The following is a 16,515-nucleotide window of genomic DNA, read 5'->3' on the forward strand; positions in this document are numbered from 1 at the left end:
TCGACCGCGTATACCAGATACCTATATTATAACATAAAATTATATTGTTATTATGTGCCTGTGAGTCGCGACAAGATGTGTATATAAAGTATCTCAAGGTTTGGGCGTACTAATATATATATATTATGCGTTAATACTGTAGTGAAATATTTCCTCGAATAATAATAATACTGTGTGTGATACCGTTGCTCAGTCGGAGCTTGCGAGGAATCCATCGGAAGAGTATGTGAAGGTCGGCCGACGACGACGGAGCGGTAGACCGCGATGTGTATGACGTATACAACAAGATGAGATTAAAAAGTCTTTAACTGTGTCTGATGATTGATATTCGCGCCACGTGTGTATCGATCTACACAGTTGAAAAACACCCTGTATACCGAGTGATCCATTTAACGTAAGTCACTCATTATTTGAAAAACTATTAGTCTGAAAATATTTTTCTATAATATAATTTTATGTCGTTCAAAAAAACATTATTCTAAAACAAATTGATATACTATTAAAAAACGTTATTGTTTTCTGAAATAATGAGCGTCTTACGTAAAATGTATCAGTATCACTCTGTATATAAGGTGTTCGACAAATCAATAATATAATCCCGTAACAGCGCTTTGTATTTCATTATGAGAATGAGCTTGTGAAAACTCTTTTAACAGTGTAACAATCTTTTTTATCGTCTATTTCTCTGTCTGAGTCTAACTTTTTATTTCGGCTATTCTTCCCCCAGCCATATCAGCATAACGAGACTTGTTTTCCGAACTTTTCACTTCTGATTTCTCTTATATGTTTTTTTAAATGGTCCTTGTGAATAGTTAGCAAGGTGAGTACGTAGAGAGTGAGAGTCCTATGTCCCACTAGCCGTGTGCGGTTAAATTAATTACGTTGGCCAATAAACATCTTTTAATTCATTACAACATATACGTCTAAACAAATTTTAAAAATTATTGCTCATACATCGTTTTTATTTTATATTTGAAATGTCTGCAATTTTTTGGATTTCTCAAATACTGCGATGCTAATTAAATTCAAATTATGTATGTACTCAAGTTATTTATGGTAGTACACGTTGTCGTCGTGAGCACTTCTTATTTGAGTACATGTTCGTCCAAAAACGAGCGTCTTTTGTTCTAAAACTCGCGATCTTTTATCTAGATTTTTCATCGAACCTTACATGTTGGCATGTCCGACATAAACAAATCAACGCACCTACGCTTCATAACTTATACAGTCGGAGTGTTGGACATGCGTGGGTGGGAGTATTGAAGGGAGGGGGTTCATGGGGTTTAACCCCCCCCCCCCCCACAATTGGCTGTATTTTTACGCGCCCGTTTTTTTGTGCACCGCTAGCGTGAATTTTTGTGCCCCTCTATATAGTTTGTTCAAGAAACACAACCCCTCCCCCCGTTGAAAATTCTCGAGAATGTCAGAGTGGACATGCACAATATTTTATTAAATTATTACTGAAAAATAAACAGTACAATATTTTATAAACGTGCGATGAAAAATATAACACAAACGTCGACGACCCGTGACGTAAAAGATTTCGAAACGACGAAACTTAATTCAAACGTCGAAAGCAAACAGATTAGCGTTCACTTTAACCGTATCAAGGATCGGTATGTAATTTTTATGTTTAACTAAATGGAATACAGATACATGTTTCCGTATATGGTTTGTCGATTGTCGATAACGTACTTACGGCTTACGAACGTTCCATACGTACTATACAACGGCCACACTAAAATGTTGCACTTATGTTTCCGATTCGTAGCTTGAAATCGTTTTCGAGAATATTATTCTATCGCGACGGATGAATAACATAAGCCGCCCACTTCATTGCCATACGACATAACGATGATGTGTCACGGTCTGATAAAGTAATCCGTTACTCGATAAACTTAATAATATGACCAATATTCCGTGGAATGTAATCGTCTGCGTAGACAAGAGAACAAATGACAAACCTAAGCCCTAAGGTACGTGGATTTATGTAGATAAAAATTACTCGTCCATTAGGATGATGGTAAGTGTATATTGATAATAAAATGTACAATATTATCTGATGTACCTGATGTATCTTATGTATTATATTAGATATATATCATAATATGGGGACTATTATAAATAAAAGTATTATATAAAAACATATTTTAATTCGAACCATGTACGGTGACCGTGAAATGTTTGTGGAGTTATTTATATTCCGATTTCCGTGCGTAAATGCGTAATAAACAAACATACGAAAGCGATAAAAATATGTAAACACTGTATTTAAGTTAGAAATTGTTGTTGAATGAAATTGTGATTTTTATAGCTAATTTGCACACTCGGAAATAGATTGCAATATTTTATTTTATGCCTAAAACAGTAACTCTGGTCGTACTCCCATTAAGTCTTATTATTGTGTACGTTATTGTTTATACCATATCTAGTGGGCCAAATATCTTATAATTTTGTGTTCTGCGACCAAAACGAAATATTATAATATTATGTACAGTACATGACTGCGTACAATCATTACAATCTACGATCTACGATTAAATTATCAAACAGATTCGGAAATAACGTGATTTTAATTTTAATCGTATGCACACGTTTCAAACCGAACAGTTATAGGCATCATTCGACGACCATAATATAATACGAATGCATCCTGCACACGATATAATATTATATACTACAATAATGTATACTTCGTTTTCGTACGTATTTCGTTTTCGTTTATTGCGTATTGGTTAGAGGTTTTAAAATTCCTGTTCGTATAATCGAATTGCGTTGTTCGGTTCGACCGTTAACGGAATATTATTAAAATCCGATCATCGTTTTAATGAATATTGAAATGACAGCGAAATAAATATGCGTTGTTTCAATATAGCCAGGGACAGGACAATGGTGGTCATCTTATTGTTAAAAACAAAAAAATACGCTTCTACGACGAAATCGCATTTCTCCGACGTCCACTGTTTTTTTATACGCCGTGCATAACATTATAATAATAATTATTATCGTCGTAATATATAAAAGCGCGCGTGTGTCCCACGACCGCTGAAAAACGTCGTAAACAGTTTTCGGGACGAGTCCAAAAAAAAAAAAAAAACCGATCCGGAATCGTATCGCAGGATTATTGTACGTATACAATATTATTGATGCACGCTAGTGTTTGTCTTTAGTCGACGTTTAATAGAATAATAATATTATGTAAAAATAATACAGTGTTTGTACGACGAAGGTATATTATAGTAATCGGGGGCGTATCTTTATACCATCTTATATAGTAATACCTGAAATGCCACACTGCATATTATTTACCTGCTGCCAGCCAAAGGTTCATTTTATAGTAATGTACAGGATGAGCACCAAGCATGCTCACCCCCGATTAATAATGAATTCATTCAAATTTTGAACAAGTGGTTTTTCAGTGATAAGTTATTACAATGTTTATACTACCCAAGGATAATAATCCTTAAAAATGGTTTTACAATAATATAGAATATTTGATTTATTATTTATTATACTTGGGCCATTTTTACAAATTATGATTAACCTATTATATAAATAATAAATTAACCTATTATATTGCCCTTAGTACACAAAGTTAAAAATTCAAAAATTATTCTTTCTTTTGATTTTAATGCGTCAAAATTATCCGCTGAATAATTTACAGTAGAAAAGTTTGTTTATACTCTCTCTAAGTGGTGCGATAAATCTTAAGAGACAAGAACTTGAAAATATGGTCTTACGTATATTTAAAAATGTCAAATACTTGAATAGATTCACAACGAGGGTGAATCACCCTGTATATAGATCCTCTAGCAAACTCGACAACCCTTCATGTACGAGATCGTATGTCGCACGAAGACGATAATATATTATTATTATACACTCGAAAACGATAAGAGAATATAATATATTATTTTGTAACGTCGTCTGTATTTTATTATGTGTACACAGTGTTCATTGTACATACTAAACGGTCGAAATCTGCGTTATCCCATCAGCCGCCGACGCTTCTCCGGGTCGGTAAATCACGATCTCCTCGTCCGCGCGTCACCTTTTCATCCGACCCTTTTCGTTCGACTACCGCTTGTAATGAGTTATTTCTCGACCATTATACTGACATTATTATTATTATTATTATTATTATTATTACTACGCGTGAGAGCTATTTTTTGTATTTACCTCGTGACGGTGTACATAGAAAGAAGAGGAACACATTAGTAGCGAGCGTAGGAATTTATTTTTAATTCTTTTTTTTCCTACCGTGAATAACCCTTAATCATCTTTATGTAATCATATAAAATAAAAACGCATTAGTTTATTTTATCGAACTGAGACATTATAATAAAATAATATTATGTAATGTTTATAAAAATATTAATCGACCATATTTTTTTCACGATAATATTTAACGTTATAAAATACTGCAGTTTTATATTATGTAGACTGCACGTTGCACGCACACGTCGTATGGCTTTAATAAATCATAATAATAATAATAATAACAACAACAATATTAATATAATGATCCGCGTAATTACTAATATGTTTGGACTTTTCATTTAAACACCGGAAATATCTATTTATGTGTATGTTTACATTCACCCGTATATGTTTTAATAATAGTATGTTTTTAGATGGTGGTTCGGTTTCTTAAAAAACTATTAAAAAATTGCATTACAACGAAAATGAAAAAAAATTGTTATAGGATTTTATTGCGATTCGTTATTATTCACGATTGTCACGCGTGCGTGTTTTTTTTACATACCTGTGTAATAATAGTGTGTAGGTATATTATTATAATGATGTTTTACCCGAGTACTTTGCATTAATTGTTTTCGTTTTTCGAGCAATTATTATTATTATTATTTCGTTCGTTCGTTTTTTATTATTATTTTCTCCGGTGGTGGACGTAAATAAATATAATACGAGAAACGGCTTAACCTCCTATGCATTTGTATCGGAAGTATACCATCCATCGTCAACGACACGCAAACGTGTGTAAATATAGACTTGGACGGCTTACAGACAACACCGGTGGAACACCTGCAACAGCGTTTAAGACTGTTTAGAGGGTCCTGCGCCGAATCCTTACACCGCGGTGTGGTGTAATAATATTGTGGTCGCGCGCACGGATTTTTTTTTCTCTCCAAAACAACACGTTCATCTGCAATGCATTCTGCCCATTTATTAGCCCGCGAATGGCAACAGCTGCAACCGGCGTGTGCAATATTGTCGTAAACGACGACGTCCACAATATGTCCTGCCCCCCCCCCCCCCCACGCACCGCGTTATTACGCTTCATCGATCGCCGCCACGAAAAAAAAAACACGTTCCAGCCGCGTGATCCTTCGCGCATTCTGATTTGTGGAAAACGATTTCATCAATAAATCAAAAATCGGTAGTTGGGGTGTTTTCGTACATTATTATTTATGTTTCCGCCGTACTTGTTGGGCCACTACACCCCTAGAGTCGTGGGTGCTATTAACTAATAGCGATTCTCAGAATATCAGGACGAGGACGTCTTGTCGGTGATTTTCGGTACCATTTCTTATACCAGCCAAACGTCGATCGACTACAACCTCAAATATCTTTCGGAGAAATCTAGGCCGGATTTAAAGAGGGCGACGTTGTACCCGCATGTGCTGTCTCCGCATTACTAACACGTGACAAGTTATGAGTTATGAGTATGTAATTCAAAAATATTCATAACCAGCTTTAAAATTAAAATATCGTATTTTATAATATTTATTGTAGAATCTAAATAAATATTATTAGAACACAAAATTAGACTGATTTGCTACATTGTTCATTCGTGAAACGAGAGGACAACACGGTGAATATGTGACTTCCACTTGAGATATTTTGTGCCCCGGGGTAGGTATTTTTTCAATTATTGATTTATGATTACCATACGTAATACTATTATATAAATCAATATATTATTCTAAAACAAAACAAACATTTTTGGTTTAACCCAGTACTTATAATAGTAAAAAATGTATTATGCTGTTCAATTTTACGCACTTTAAAAAACTTCTGGAACTGATGCCACTCCCCCCTATGCCCTCCCCCCCATCACTAATTTCCAATTTTTCTGGCCGTGTAATGATAAAACACCTCTTATAAAATATGAAATATAACAGCATTTTCAAACACGCCTCAACTTTCCTGTTTTTAAATATTATTTAAAGATAAATTTAAAACAGTATGTATACGAATTCTTGTCATGAAATGTATTTAGAGTCGCGAAAAACCCACGTAAAATGCGTTAAAAATATGTTGTTTTGATAAAATGTGATTGGGCTCTTAAATCGCACTGAAGACGTAGTGACGTCCGATCTGTAACAATATGTCCAATATGGTATGCATTTCTATATAATTTCGTAATTATATTATTATACGCTTACGCAGAAACCAATAACGGTAGAGACACGGGACCATCAGACAGTTAACTACTTAGAATTGGCATTTAAATATATTTTAATTTTTCTATTTGAATATTGTTCTTAAAATGTCGTTATAATCGTTTCTTTATAAAACACCGGTGTTCAGTCATGACAAATTATTTTAATATCCTTGTGGCCTTGTCGAATGTTTAGATAGTAATATGATGGTAGCATAGTATTATTATAGTCCGAGAAAGTTCGAGTATTTAGATAATCATTATTTCCGAAACAAATGTCTCGGTACGACATTCGTTTTTTTTCACTCAAAATACATCAGATATGATAAATTATAAAATGTATAAAATCAGTGATCACCAATAATCTCATCTCAAGTGTATCAATAAGTTTAATTTGTTTTGATTTTCAATACAGAATTTATATGATATAATTTATATCATACATTATAATATAATATAAATTATATTATATAAATTCTGTAGGTATTGAATTTCAAATAAAATTAAATAAATATATCATTATTTTTTCCATCGTCGTACCAGAGGGGAATAAATAATGATGTGCTGGTTTTTTTCAATCCGATTCGCGTGTTGACTACTCATGAAATAATTTTATATTTTTATTTCACATCATTATCTATAATTTTGCTAGCGTAAACGAATAATTCGATATTATTGTATTTTCTGCGTACCTAAATAGTAAAATAGCCTGTCAAAAGCACACGTCAAATTCTATAAATATTAGTAAATTAATCGGTTTATCGTTCGTTACCTTTTTGTCTCCGGCATAGCCAATAACACGACGATTCTACAACTCGTTCGCGCACTTTTCACATATTTTTACCTCACGAGTCTTTTGCTCATAAATCGAAAATATAATTAATCAAAAGGCTCATCTCGTTTATACAACACATTTGTAGAAAATACTAATTTTCCATCGCACGTTTCAAACTTTGTACGTCTACATACCTTCATAGTTCATACTACCCACATCGGTCATTGTCGATTATCGTTAAACACTATCTGTAGAATGTTTATTGTATATCATTGTCAGGAAACACGTATCGTACTATCTATCGTGTGTCGGACGTCGGTCACACGACAATTAATTAACGAACATTAACTCCAATAATTTCAACCCGAAACTCGTTTCTGCAGATAACTGATAAGGCAAACCAATTGGCTCCGACGAGAGCATACAAAGTGCAATCATCATCAAACATTGGATATTATATTTTTATCTAACTATGTTAAAATTACACATGTTTTGAAAACCGCGATGAGGCAAACCGTGTGGTTTGAGAACAGTTTTAAAAGTGGCAAATTTCGAATGTTTAAGGCTCATGTAGGTGACGTTCATTTTTTTTTTTAGACATGAACAAAAAACGTTGGGCGAGTGACTACAAATTATGCGCGTAAACGAGTTCTTTGTTCTACGTTACTTCATAGTTTATTGGTAGGTATATTATAATAATTAGAGTTGGGGACATATTGGACTAAAAAAATATAAAAAATATGCAGCTAAAATTTTTTTGTTCGAAAAAAATCCATTATACTTAGTTACAAAATTACAAAAATGTTAAAACGACAAAAATAATTTTAAATTAATAATAATTAATAATTTAGGAATTAATAACAACGTAACCTAACTTAGATTAAAAGGATGAAGTAAAAAATGATGTAGATAAATAGATAGTTCTTCGTTCTTAAGTTATACAGTGCCGAGTGTCTAAGGTAGGTACTATGTAAGTACTCGGTTACAAAATACGATACACAAACGTACTGATTTTAAATTCTTCGTACAATCTAGACGTCATTGAGTTTATAATATTTTACGATGGTCGATAGCTATGTCATTTATTAATCGACAAAGAGACTTCTTTAAAGAAAATTTATTTCGGGAATTATTTTTCCCAACAATCCAAATACGATATTACCCGAAACGGCCGAAACTATTATATTTATAACTAAAAAAACACTAATATCCTAACAAATGTTGAAATTTGCACTTTTCCTAAAATATTATGACGAAACCGTAAAAAATATGCAAAGTCAAACTTTGTATTTAATTCCACCATTTCACATAATAAATTTATATCTCACCTATGACAACTTAAAAAAAAAAACATTCAAATAAAAGAAGTCCCCGTGAATCTTATATTGCGCCGAAAACCGATAGAAAATTTACTTTAAGGGAATTTTAATATTTCGTAAAAATAGGAAGGTCCAGTTATTAAATTGAGAAACAAATATTTTTTGACGGTGACTTAATCTGTGCAATAGAAACAAATTTTTTTATGCATAAACACAATAATTGTGTCATAATGTCATCGAATCGTTTAAATTAGTGTTGTTATGTAATGCGTTGGATGTATTTTTTTATGGCAAAAAGTAGCACACTGATCGCCCAGAAAAAGTACTCGTCTTTCTCGTTTAAATATTTTGTTTCGTAACTATAATATAATATTTTACGACTGCATGTTTACCCACGCCACTATCCGACGATAATGCATCAATCAAAAGCGGTAACGTCACGGGAACACTATAATTACATTTTGTGGTTCTTCGTTTTTATTATATATTTATGTTTCTTTAATGAATATTGTCATTATTTTATGTATTATTTATCATTTTTTTTTTTATAAAAATCGTTACCTACTGTTAAATATTACAGATGCGCTTGATATTATTATTCTATGACTTGATGACACGCACAGTTGTAGGTATAGGCAGCTAAACGTATAAAAATACTTATTATTGCATACATAAAACTCCTTAAGAGACAGAACGAACAGAATGCGCTGCTCTAAATGTGGCGCTCGTGTACACTCCAAGTGTTTTTGTTTTGTTTAACGAAAATAGGCTTGCGTGAATCAAAACCAAGTCAAAGTGTATTGGAATTGTTATAAAATCACCAAATTTTCACAGTCTGCTTCTAGTGAAGAACATTATCTGAAATAAAGCGTTTTCAAAAGTTCGATAACTTAATCCTCTAATTTTTGATAATTTATTGAACAATATAAACAACATCTTAATTTAAGCATGCGTAATATTCTTATATTATGTACAAATTTTGTGATCTTAGCATTATTTTAACTTCCTACAGTTTTCATTCGCGCATACTCTGTTTTTACACTACAAATTAAAAAACCTTGCTATTATTTAAGGGGCAATATTTAGGCAATTTATAACCTCGCCTTAGTCGCCCGGAATCTGTGTTAGTTGCAAATAATTATTAGTGTGAGTAAAATTCAATGCGGGTACCACTCTCGTACGCGCATGCCCATGTCAATAACTCGATAAGAATCTAAAATTCACTATACGAATAATTTTACAAAAACTTACTTATTGTCTTGGAAAAATTAAAGTTAGACGACCTCTGATTTTGATTCTGAAAAAATATTTGAATTCATCAGAAAATTGTAGATCTGTAGATCTTACGAAACACTTTTCGTTTGCAATTTTAATTATGATTTAAAAAAATTCATATTTTCAAACATTCAATTATTACAGTTGGCAATAATATAAGATTTAATTTTTACAGAGTGTTCCATACAATCTATAGATAATTTTCTGTCGAGTTCAAAATATTTTTCAAAATCGGACAACGTGAATTAACTTTAATTTTGAAAAAACTTTAGGTCTTTTGAGCTAAAATTCACTGCAGTAGCATGGCCTCTCAAAGGTGGTTCCTGTTAATCTATTTGTATTATGTTTCCCATACCAAAGTAACAAGTTGGTACATATTGATATTGACATGACATTATTTTAAATATTCTATAACAAATATTAAATAATCAATAAAATTTATAAAACTATAAGGAAACTGTTTGAAAAAATTCTATTTCTTTAGTTCTATATCATCGGTGTGTAATGTGTATGTTTAGTTTTAATTATGATTAAAAACTATGAGCTAGTGAAATATTTGTCATCATTTAATTATAATTTGTAACTGCGGACGTCATGTGGTGTACGGGTTTGATATAAATATAGTTTTTCTATTTTCTACCGTAAAACATAACTTTATGAAAATTAATTTTAGTTAATAAATTGTCGGTCATAAATTGAGAACTCTGTTTTTTCAGGCTTTAAACGATTTGTCATTCGAGTTGGTTTATGTCGGACGGTGAGAAAAGATAAAAGGATCCATAAAAAGCAACCATGTTAAAACACGTGCACCGAGCAAAATGTGCCGACACACTTAGCATTGTGTCCACAGCAAGTTCTTTCAACCATGAGCCTATGTCTAGTAGATGTTCAAGCATATCGTCGTTGAACATTTCAAATCCAGTTGTAAGTTTTTAGACGATTTATTTTATCAAAATTTTGAAAAATATATTTTTGAAAATTAATTATTAAATTAAACTTTACAATAACAAAATTAAAGCTCAGAAACTCTAGTTCAAATTTCAAACTTCGAACACATTTAAAGAAAAAAATCATCTTAACAATTTATAATAAAATATATTTGAAAACATGGTTCTCAAGTACCTATACTTACGAATTCCCAAAATTATAATTGAAGTTTAATGGTTAAAGAAAAAAAAAATTGAGGTGAGCATGCTTGGACGCAGAATCACCCTCTATTGTCTCTTGTATATCTATTCATGTTTTACTTACTATAGTTTATACATTTTTGTAAATGCACTATTTAAATAGATGATTTCTAACCCTATACTCTAGTCATATTTCATGAATTTACCTACACACAATGTCCGTCTTTTATTTGTATTCAACACCTCTATTATTGGCGATTGAAAGCTTATCAATTATCCGGGGGGGGGGGGGCAGGGGGTGGATCTGTAACGGAGAACTAGTAAAATAGCATATAAATGATCCACAGCGTCCCCGTTACACCTTATCACTTTCAATCGTCAATACCCTTTATCCGAGAAACATAAATAATATAGTTAGGAAAACGGAAACTAATTAATAATATATTTACTCGGGCTGAATTTTTTATTTCATAACTCTGCGGATGACGCTTATTTACTGTGTTATGGAATTATTAATACGATAATAATAGAATATAATATTATAGGATACGATCAAAGTGTACACAAAGTGTTTGCGTGCCGACCTCGAGTACAAAACACTCGGGCTGGCTTATACGACGACTTGCAGTGAAGTGATATCCATTCTGCTCAACAAATACCGAATGCGTCACAGGGACCCGAATTTGTTTTTCATGACCATGGAGATAAACCTCAGGAAAATCGGTAGGTTATAATAATGCGGCCGTGAATATTGGCTATAAGTGAATAACTGCAATTCACGTTTAAATCATTAAATTATTTACGCAAAATATCATCATTGCAATGATCGTATTTTGATTGTTTTTATTCAGGACTCAGAACTGTATTCGTCCTGGACAACGAATCGTGTCCTGCCGTGTTGCAGTCATGCCATCCCAGAGGAGAATCGAGGTGATTTATAGTATTATTAATTCAGACATATATTATTATTAATTATATTATCCAATTTCGGTTTGATACTTCCGCATATTATGCTCTTAAACGTTAACATTATATTATTTGAGTATTTTTATATGACAGCTACACATATAACTTCATATGTAATATACTTCATATAACTGTTTTCATTCGCACAAAATCTACATTAGGTTTTTTTTCTTCGAAATTTTCAACATAATATTGCTGCATATTTTATTAATCATAATATTATGTAAAACCCTTAGTATCGATATTGCTATTTAGGTAACTCCACACATTATCATTTGTTTATTTTTATTAAATTTAACACTTGCGTTTTGTTATTCGTTTAAGGTTTTGCTTGCAATCTAAAAAAGGTGGACTAGTGAAAGTGTACGACGGCGAACTGATGCCAGGGGTAAGTGTAACGATTATTCTTTGCTTGGAACTTTGAACTTATCCATATTAACAATTTTGTTTATTTTTATCAGTCCAAGTATAAAAGCTTATTGATTTCTGAACGCACGACTGTCGACGAGCTGATCAAAATATTGCTCAACTGTTATAATAGCAAAGAGCAAGTTGAACAGTTTTCTTTGTACGAGGTAATTACATACAAAAAACATACCCATTATGCGATCGAGATTTCACTCCTGCAATTAATATTAATTATAATGAATTATCATTAATTATTATTTTGTTATTTTGAATTAGTTATCGAAATTCGAAGAATACCAACGCAAACTCCACCACGATGACATGCCATTGAACGTGCAATGCTGTTGGCCCTCCAATAGCGACTACATTTTCATCATTAAAAGGAATCCGAATTATAAGTCAAAACAAGTGAGTTTAGTCAATTTTGTTACCATGTATTATTTGGACATTAACTCGTTGAAGGATAGTCACTCCTATAGCAGTCTTAATAAAATAATTTGTCATATAACTATGGCTGGTATAACTGTCAAATATTAAAAGACGATTTAACAGACTTCCTACACTTGCATGTTTTTTCTCTTATAATATTTTAAAATACTATGTATTTGTGACTGTGCTGATTATATACCTAGAAAACTCAAGTTCGAAATGACCCGTGGGGCACAAAGCCCCTACTTCCCTATTTCAAGCATTAATAATGTTTAGGATTCATAATCATAAATACTAGAGAGTCCTGTAGAATAAAAGTTGAAAATGAACCATTGAGTAAAAGTGTCTTTAAAGTGTCATTAAAAATAAAAAGTAAACAATAAAATAAGTATCTGTACCTAATATATTATATATTTTTTTTACATGGCATACGCCTATATTTAAATGTCTAAAATATCTCTATTGATAATCTTATTACTAATAAGTTCATAATAACTATTAAAAATTAATTAGATGATTTATCTTTCTTTATTTATTATATACAGTTCACCGATTCTGTTTTGGATCATACAGTTGACCAGCTGATGTGTTTCTTACATAAAAATGCCTATGCCTCACCCATTCACCATATTCTGCTACCCCTGATTTTTTTGGTGTGTGGGTGGACCCCCTGGCCCTAAAATATTTACATCATAAAAATTCTACTACGTATAAAAATGTTAAAAATAAACTATTGAATAATTATAGGCTATAGCCATTAGCCTATTAGCCAATATAGATGTAACTGTTTCAATATACTACCCCAATTTATTTTTATGTGTGCGCCACTGATTCCTGCCCACCTCTAAGACATTTCTAAATACGCCCCTGCTTAGCTATTGTGTATAACAATATTTATGACTTGCGGGTATTATTATAGATGTGACAATTTCATTTTTTCCATAATTATAAACTAATGGGTTTTCCATTTTGTTATTAGGTGCAGACAATTTGGACTGACCACCATCAAGAAAAAGAAGAACCTTCAACAAACGAATACGAAAATTTTATTTATATATAATTAGTGTCGATGTATCAAACGCATCATGTATATAATATACACTGTAACAATTGTCACCGTGACCTTATTCGATGTTATATAACACAGAAGAATCAATTTGTGTCTGTTTTTATACCACCAATCATGAAAACAGTTAGCGATTTCTTTTTCGAGCTTTTAAAACTTGTAAGTTTTTAAGCATAGAGATGTATGTACAAAATATCTATTATTTTTTTACTTATAAAATAAATGTGTATGTGGTAGGTTTTAAAAATAGTGTACTATATATATGAACCGTGGAGCTACAACACAGTAGTAGTGTGTAGGATTTATTTTTGTAAATGGGTCTCAAATTCGTGAAATGTTAAAAAATGCTCGTTTTCTTTTTTTTTGCTAAATATTGGAAAAAAATTAAGGCGTAAGGCCTACGATTGGATTACGACTAAAAATGTAATCTATAATAGTCTATACTTGAGTATGATAACAGTGTAATGTGTGACAACAAATGAATTTATTAACACTAATAGGTACAAGCCTAACTACATAATGATTTTATACTATTAAACCGTTATTAAAACGATAATCATTTTAACCGTCAAAAGTTGTGTTACCAACAGAAAAATCAACGCCGTGATTTGATTCTAAAATTTTACTCATTGGGTGCCTGTTTAAATTACATTTTAGTCGTTGATCAATCAAGTACGCTCTTCTTTTAATTTTTTTTTATCGTTATATTATATATTTTTCTTTTTTTTTAAAAAATACCTACATTGTTGTTTTTGAACAATGGCGGTCTATTATAAGTTTTTGTTTTGAGAATTATTTTATGGATGTAATTTTTTTTGTTTGTTAGGTTTATAGTTTATTTTAACATTGAAAAAAAACATTGTGTTTAATTTTAAATTGTTAAAATCAATTGATAGAATCACAATATGAACTGTAATAATTTTTTTTGTCAAAGCAATCTGCCCATTCTATACCTACATTAAACTTCTTTTGATAAAAATGCTACTATTTTGTTAAGCTTTTACTAGTCTTAAATCATTATGTTTTGTTTATAATATGTAAGTTCATTGATGAACCAATTATGTATGTATGTCAATTGAATTTGTCATACAATATTGTGGAATAATAGTCACTTGTTTAGCTGTTAGTTTGGGTGCCTAAATTATGGATAACATATTAATTATTAATACTCGGGTAAAATTTGAATTTGTTGTTTAAATTAAATTAATGAATTTAGTACTGCGAGTTCACATGATGAGGTACAATATGTTCAGTCTGACAACTTATGTTAGAAAATAATATTTTAATACAAAATGAATATGCCGATACCAATAGTTAATTTTATATAATATTTTATTGCATTAAACTATGTAATGGTGATACTTGATTGATGTTAATATAACTATTGTGTTACAAAATATTATTATTCACTTGAAATAGTTATTACACTATTGATAAATTGTGTATAATAATAATATTATATTAATATAATAATATAATAATATTTTACTAATAAAATAAATTCAAATGGCATATTTAAAGTATTATTATCCGACATTATTAGTTGTTGGATAGACAAGTTGTAGGTGATCACTAAGATGAAATATCGTAGTATATTTTATGTGTTTTTTTCTTATTTGTACATATAGTAATTTTTATTTTTTCTAATCCTATTTTTCAAAGTTATAAAGTTATATTTAACAGTAAAATATTCATTATTGTTAAATATTTAAGTACAGTAAAGTCTTGATAACTCAAATCTCAAGGTGAATAAAAATAAATTCAACTTATGTATTTTTCGAGTTATATTTTTCAAACGCAACTTAAAAACAATTCAAGAGACAAGAAAAAAATTTGAGGTTTGAGTTATTGAGACTCAAACTTATATTAATACAGATTGTCATCATACATTATAAGTTATAACCAAAATGCATTATGGTGCATCGGAACAATGTATGTACACTGTACTTAGACTATAAATTATGTTAAAAGACTTATGAGATGATAAAGGTATGTATTTTTTTTTACCAATAATGTCGTTTAAGAATTATTGATTAAAAGTGTATTTTGGTAATTGATTTTGGACATTGTATTTCCTTACGATTATGAATTGTGTTAGAATTAAGTCTGTAATTTCACAATATTAGATTTTTTTTGTTTACAACATATAATTTAAGTTAATCACCTTAAGAGGGCTTTACATGACATTCAAATAATTTATAAAAAATGTTTATTTTACATTTGATGAGCTGCTTGTAATAAGGATCAATTTTTATTGGCTCAGCATTGAAATTTTTCTTCATTAAATAAAATAGTATAATGTAAATTACCTTTCAAATAGTTTTATAATTTACACCCTCTAAACTTTGAGGGTAAATTGTAATTTTTTTTCTGTTTACTGTAAGATACTTAAAACTGTCTAAACAATGTAATGTATATTGAACTCTATACTTAAAAAAAAAAATCTTTAGTCATAGATTATTAATGTTATTTGCCAAAGATTATGTATATTTGTATTATTAATAACAAATAAAAACATATTTGAAGCATTCAATATAAACTAAAAATAATTTGTACTTTATTTCAATGTGTGTACATAATATTCTAAATAATGATAATATTCAGACATTATTAAAAATGGCTAGTCATTTTAGTGATACTAAACTTGCCTATCTAAAGCAGATAATGTCGCAAACATATCTTGTCAATATTGTCAGCGCAATATTTGTTTTCTTTCTTAAACTCACGCGCAACATAGATAAAACGCT

The 16,515-nt window shown here is 30.7% G+C and overlaps 1 protein-coding gene across 2 annotated transcripts in view; it reads left to right on the top strand.

The window, feature by feature from the left end:
* The window catches only part of LOC132935911 (uncharacterized), a 30,292-nt gene extending 14,038 nt beyond the window's left edge, over positions 1–16,254 (top strand). For both annotated transcript variants that reach the window (XM_061002549.1, XM_061002550.1), the window contains 7 exons: positions 10,489–10,696; positions 11,445–11,622; positions 11,751–11,829; positions 12,190–12,253; positions 12,327–12,440; positions 12,550–12,681; positions 13,682–16,254. In XM_061002549.1, the coding sequence (XP_060858532.1) occupies positions 10,565–10,696; positions 11,445–11,622; positions 11,751–11,829; positions 12,190–12,253; positions 12,327–12,440; positions 12,550–12,681; positions 13,682–13,762 (780 nt within the window). In that variant the 5' untranslated portion in view covers positions 10,489–10,564 and the 3' untranslated portion in view covers positions 13,763–16,254. The remainder of the gene's footprint in view (positions 1–10,488; positions 10,697–11,444; positions 11,623–11,750; positions 11,830–12,189; positions 12,254–12,326; positions 12,441–12,549; positions 12,682–13,681) is intronic.
* The last annotated feature ends 261 nt before the right edge of the window (positions 16,255–16,515 follow it).

The sequence above is a fragment of the Metopolophium dirhodum genome, chromosome 1 (assembly GCF_019925205.1).
Source record: "Metopolophium dirhodum isolate CAU chromosome 1, ASM1992520v1, whole genome shotgun sequence".
Taxonomy (NCBI): Eukaryota; Metazoa; Arthropoda; class Insecta; order Hemiptera; family Aphididae; genus Metopolophium; species Metopolophium dirhodum.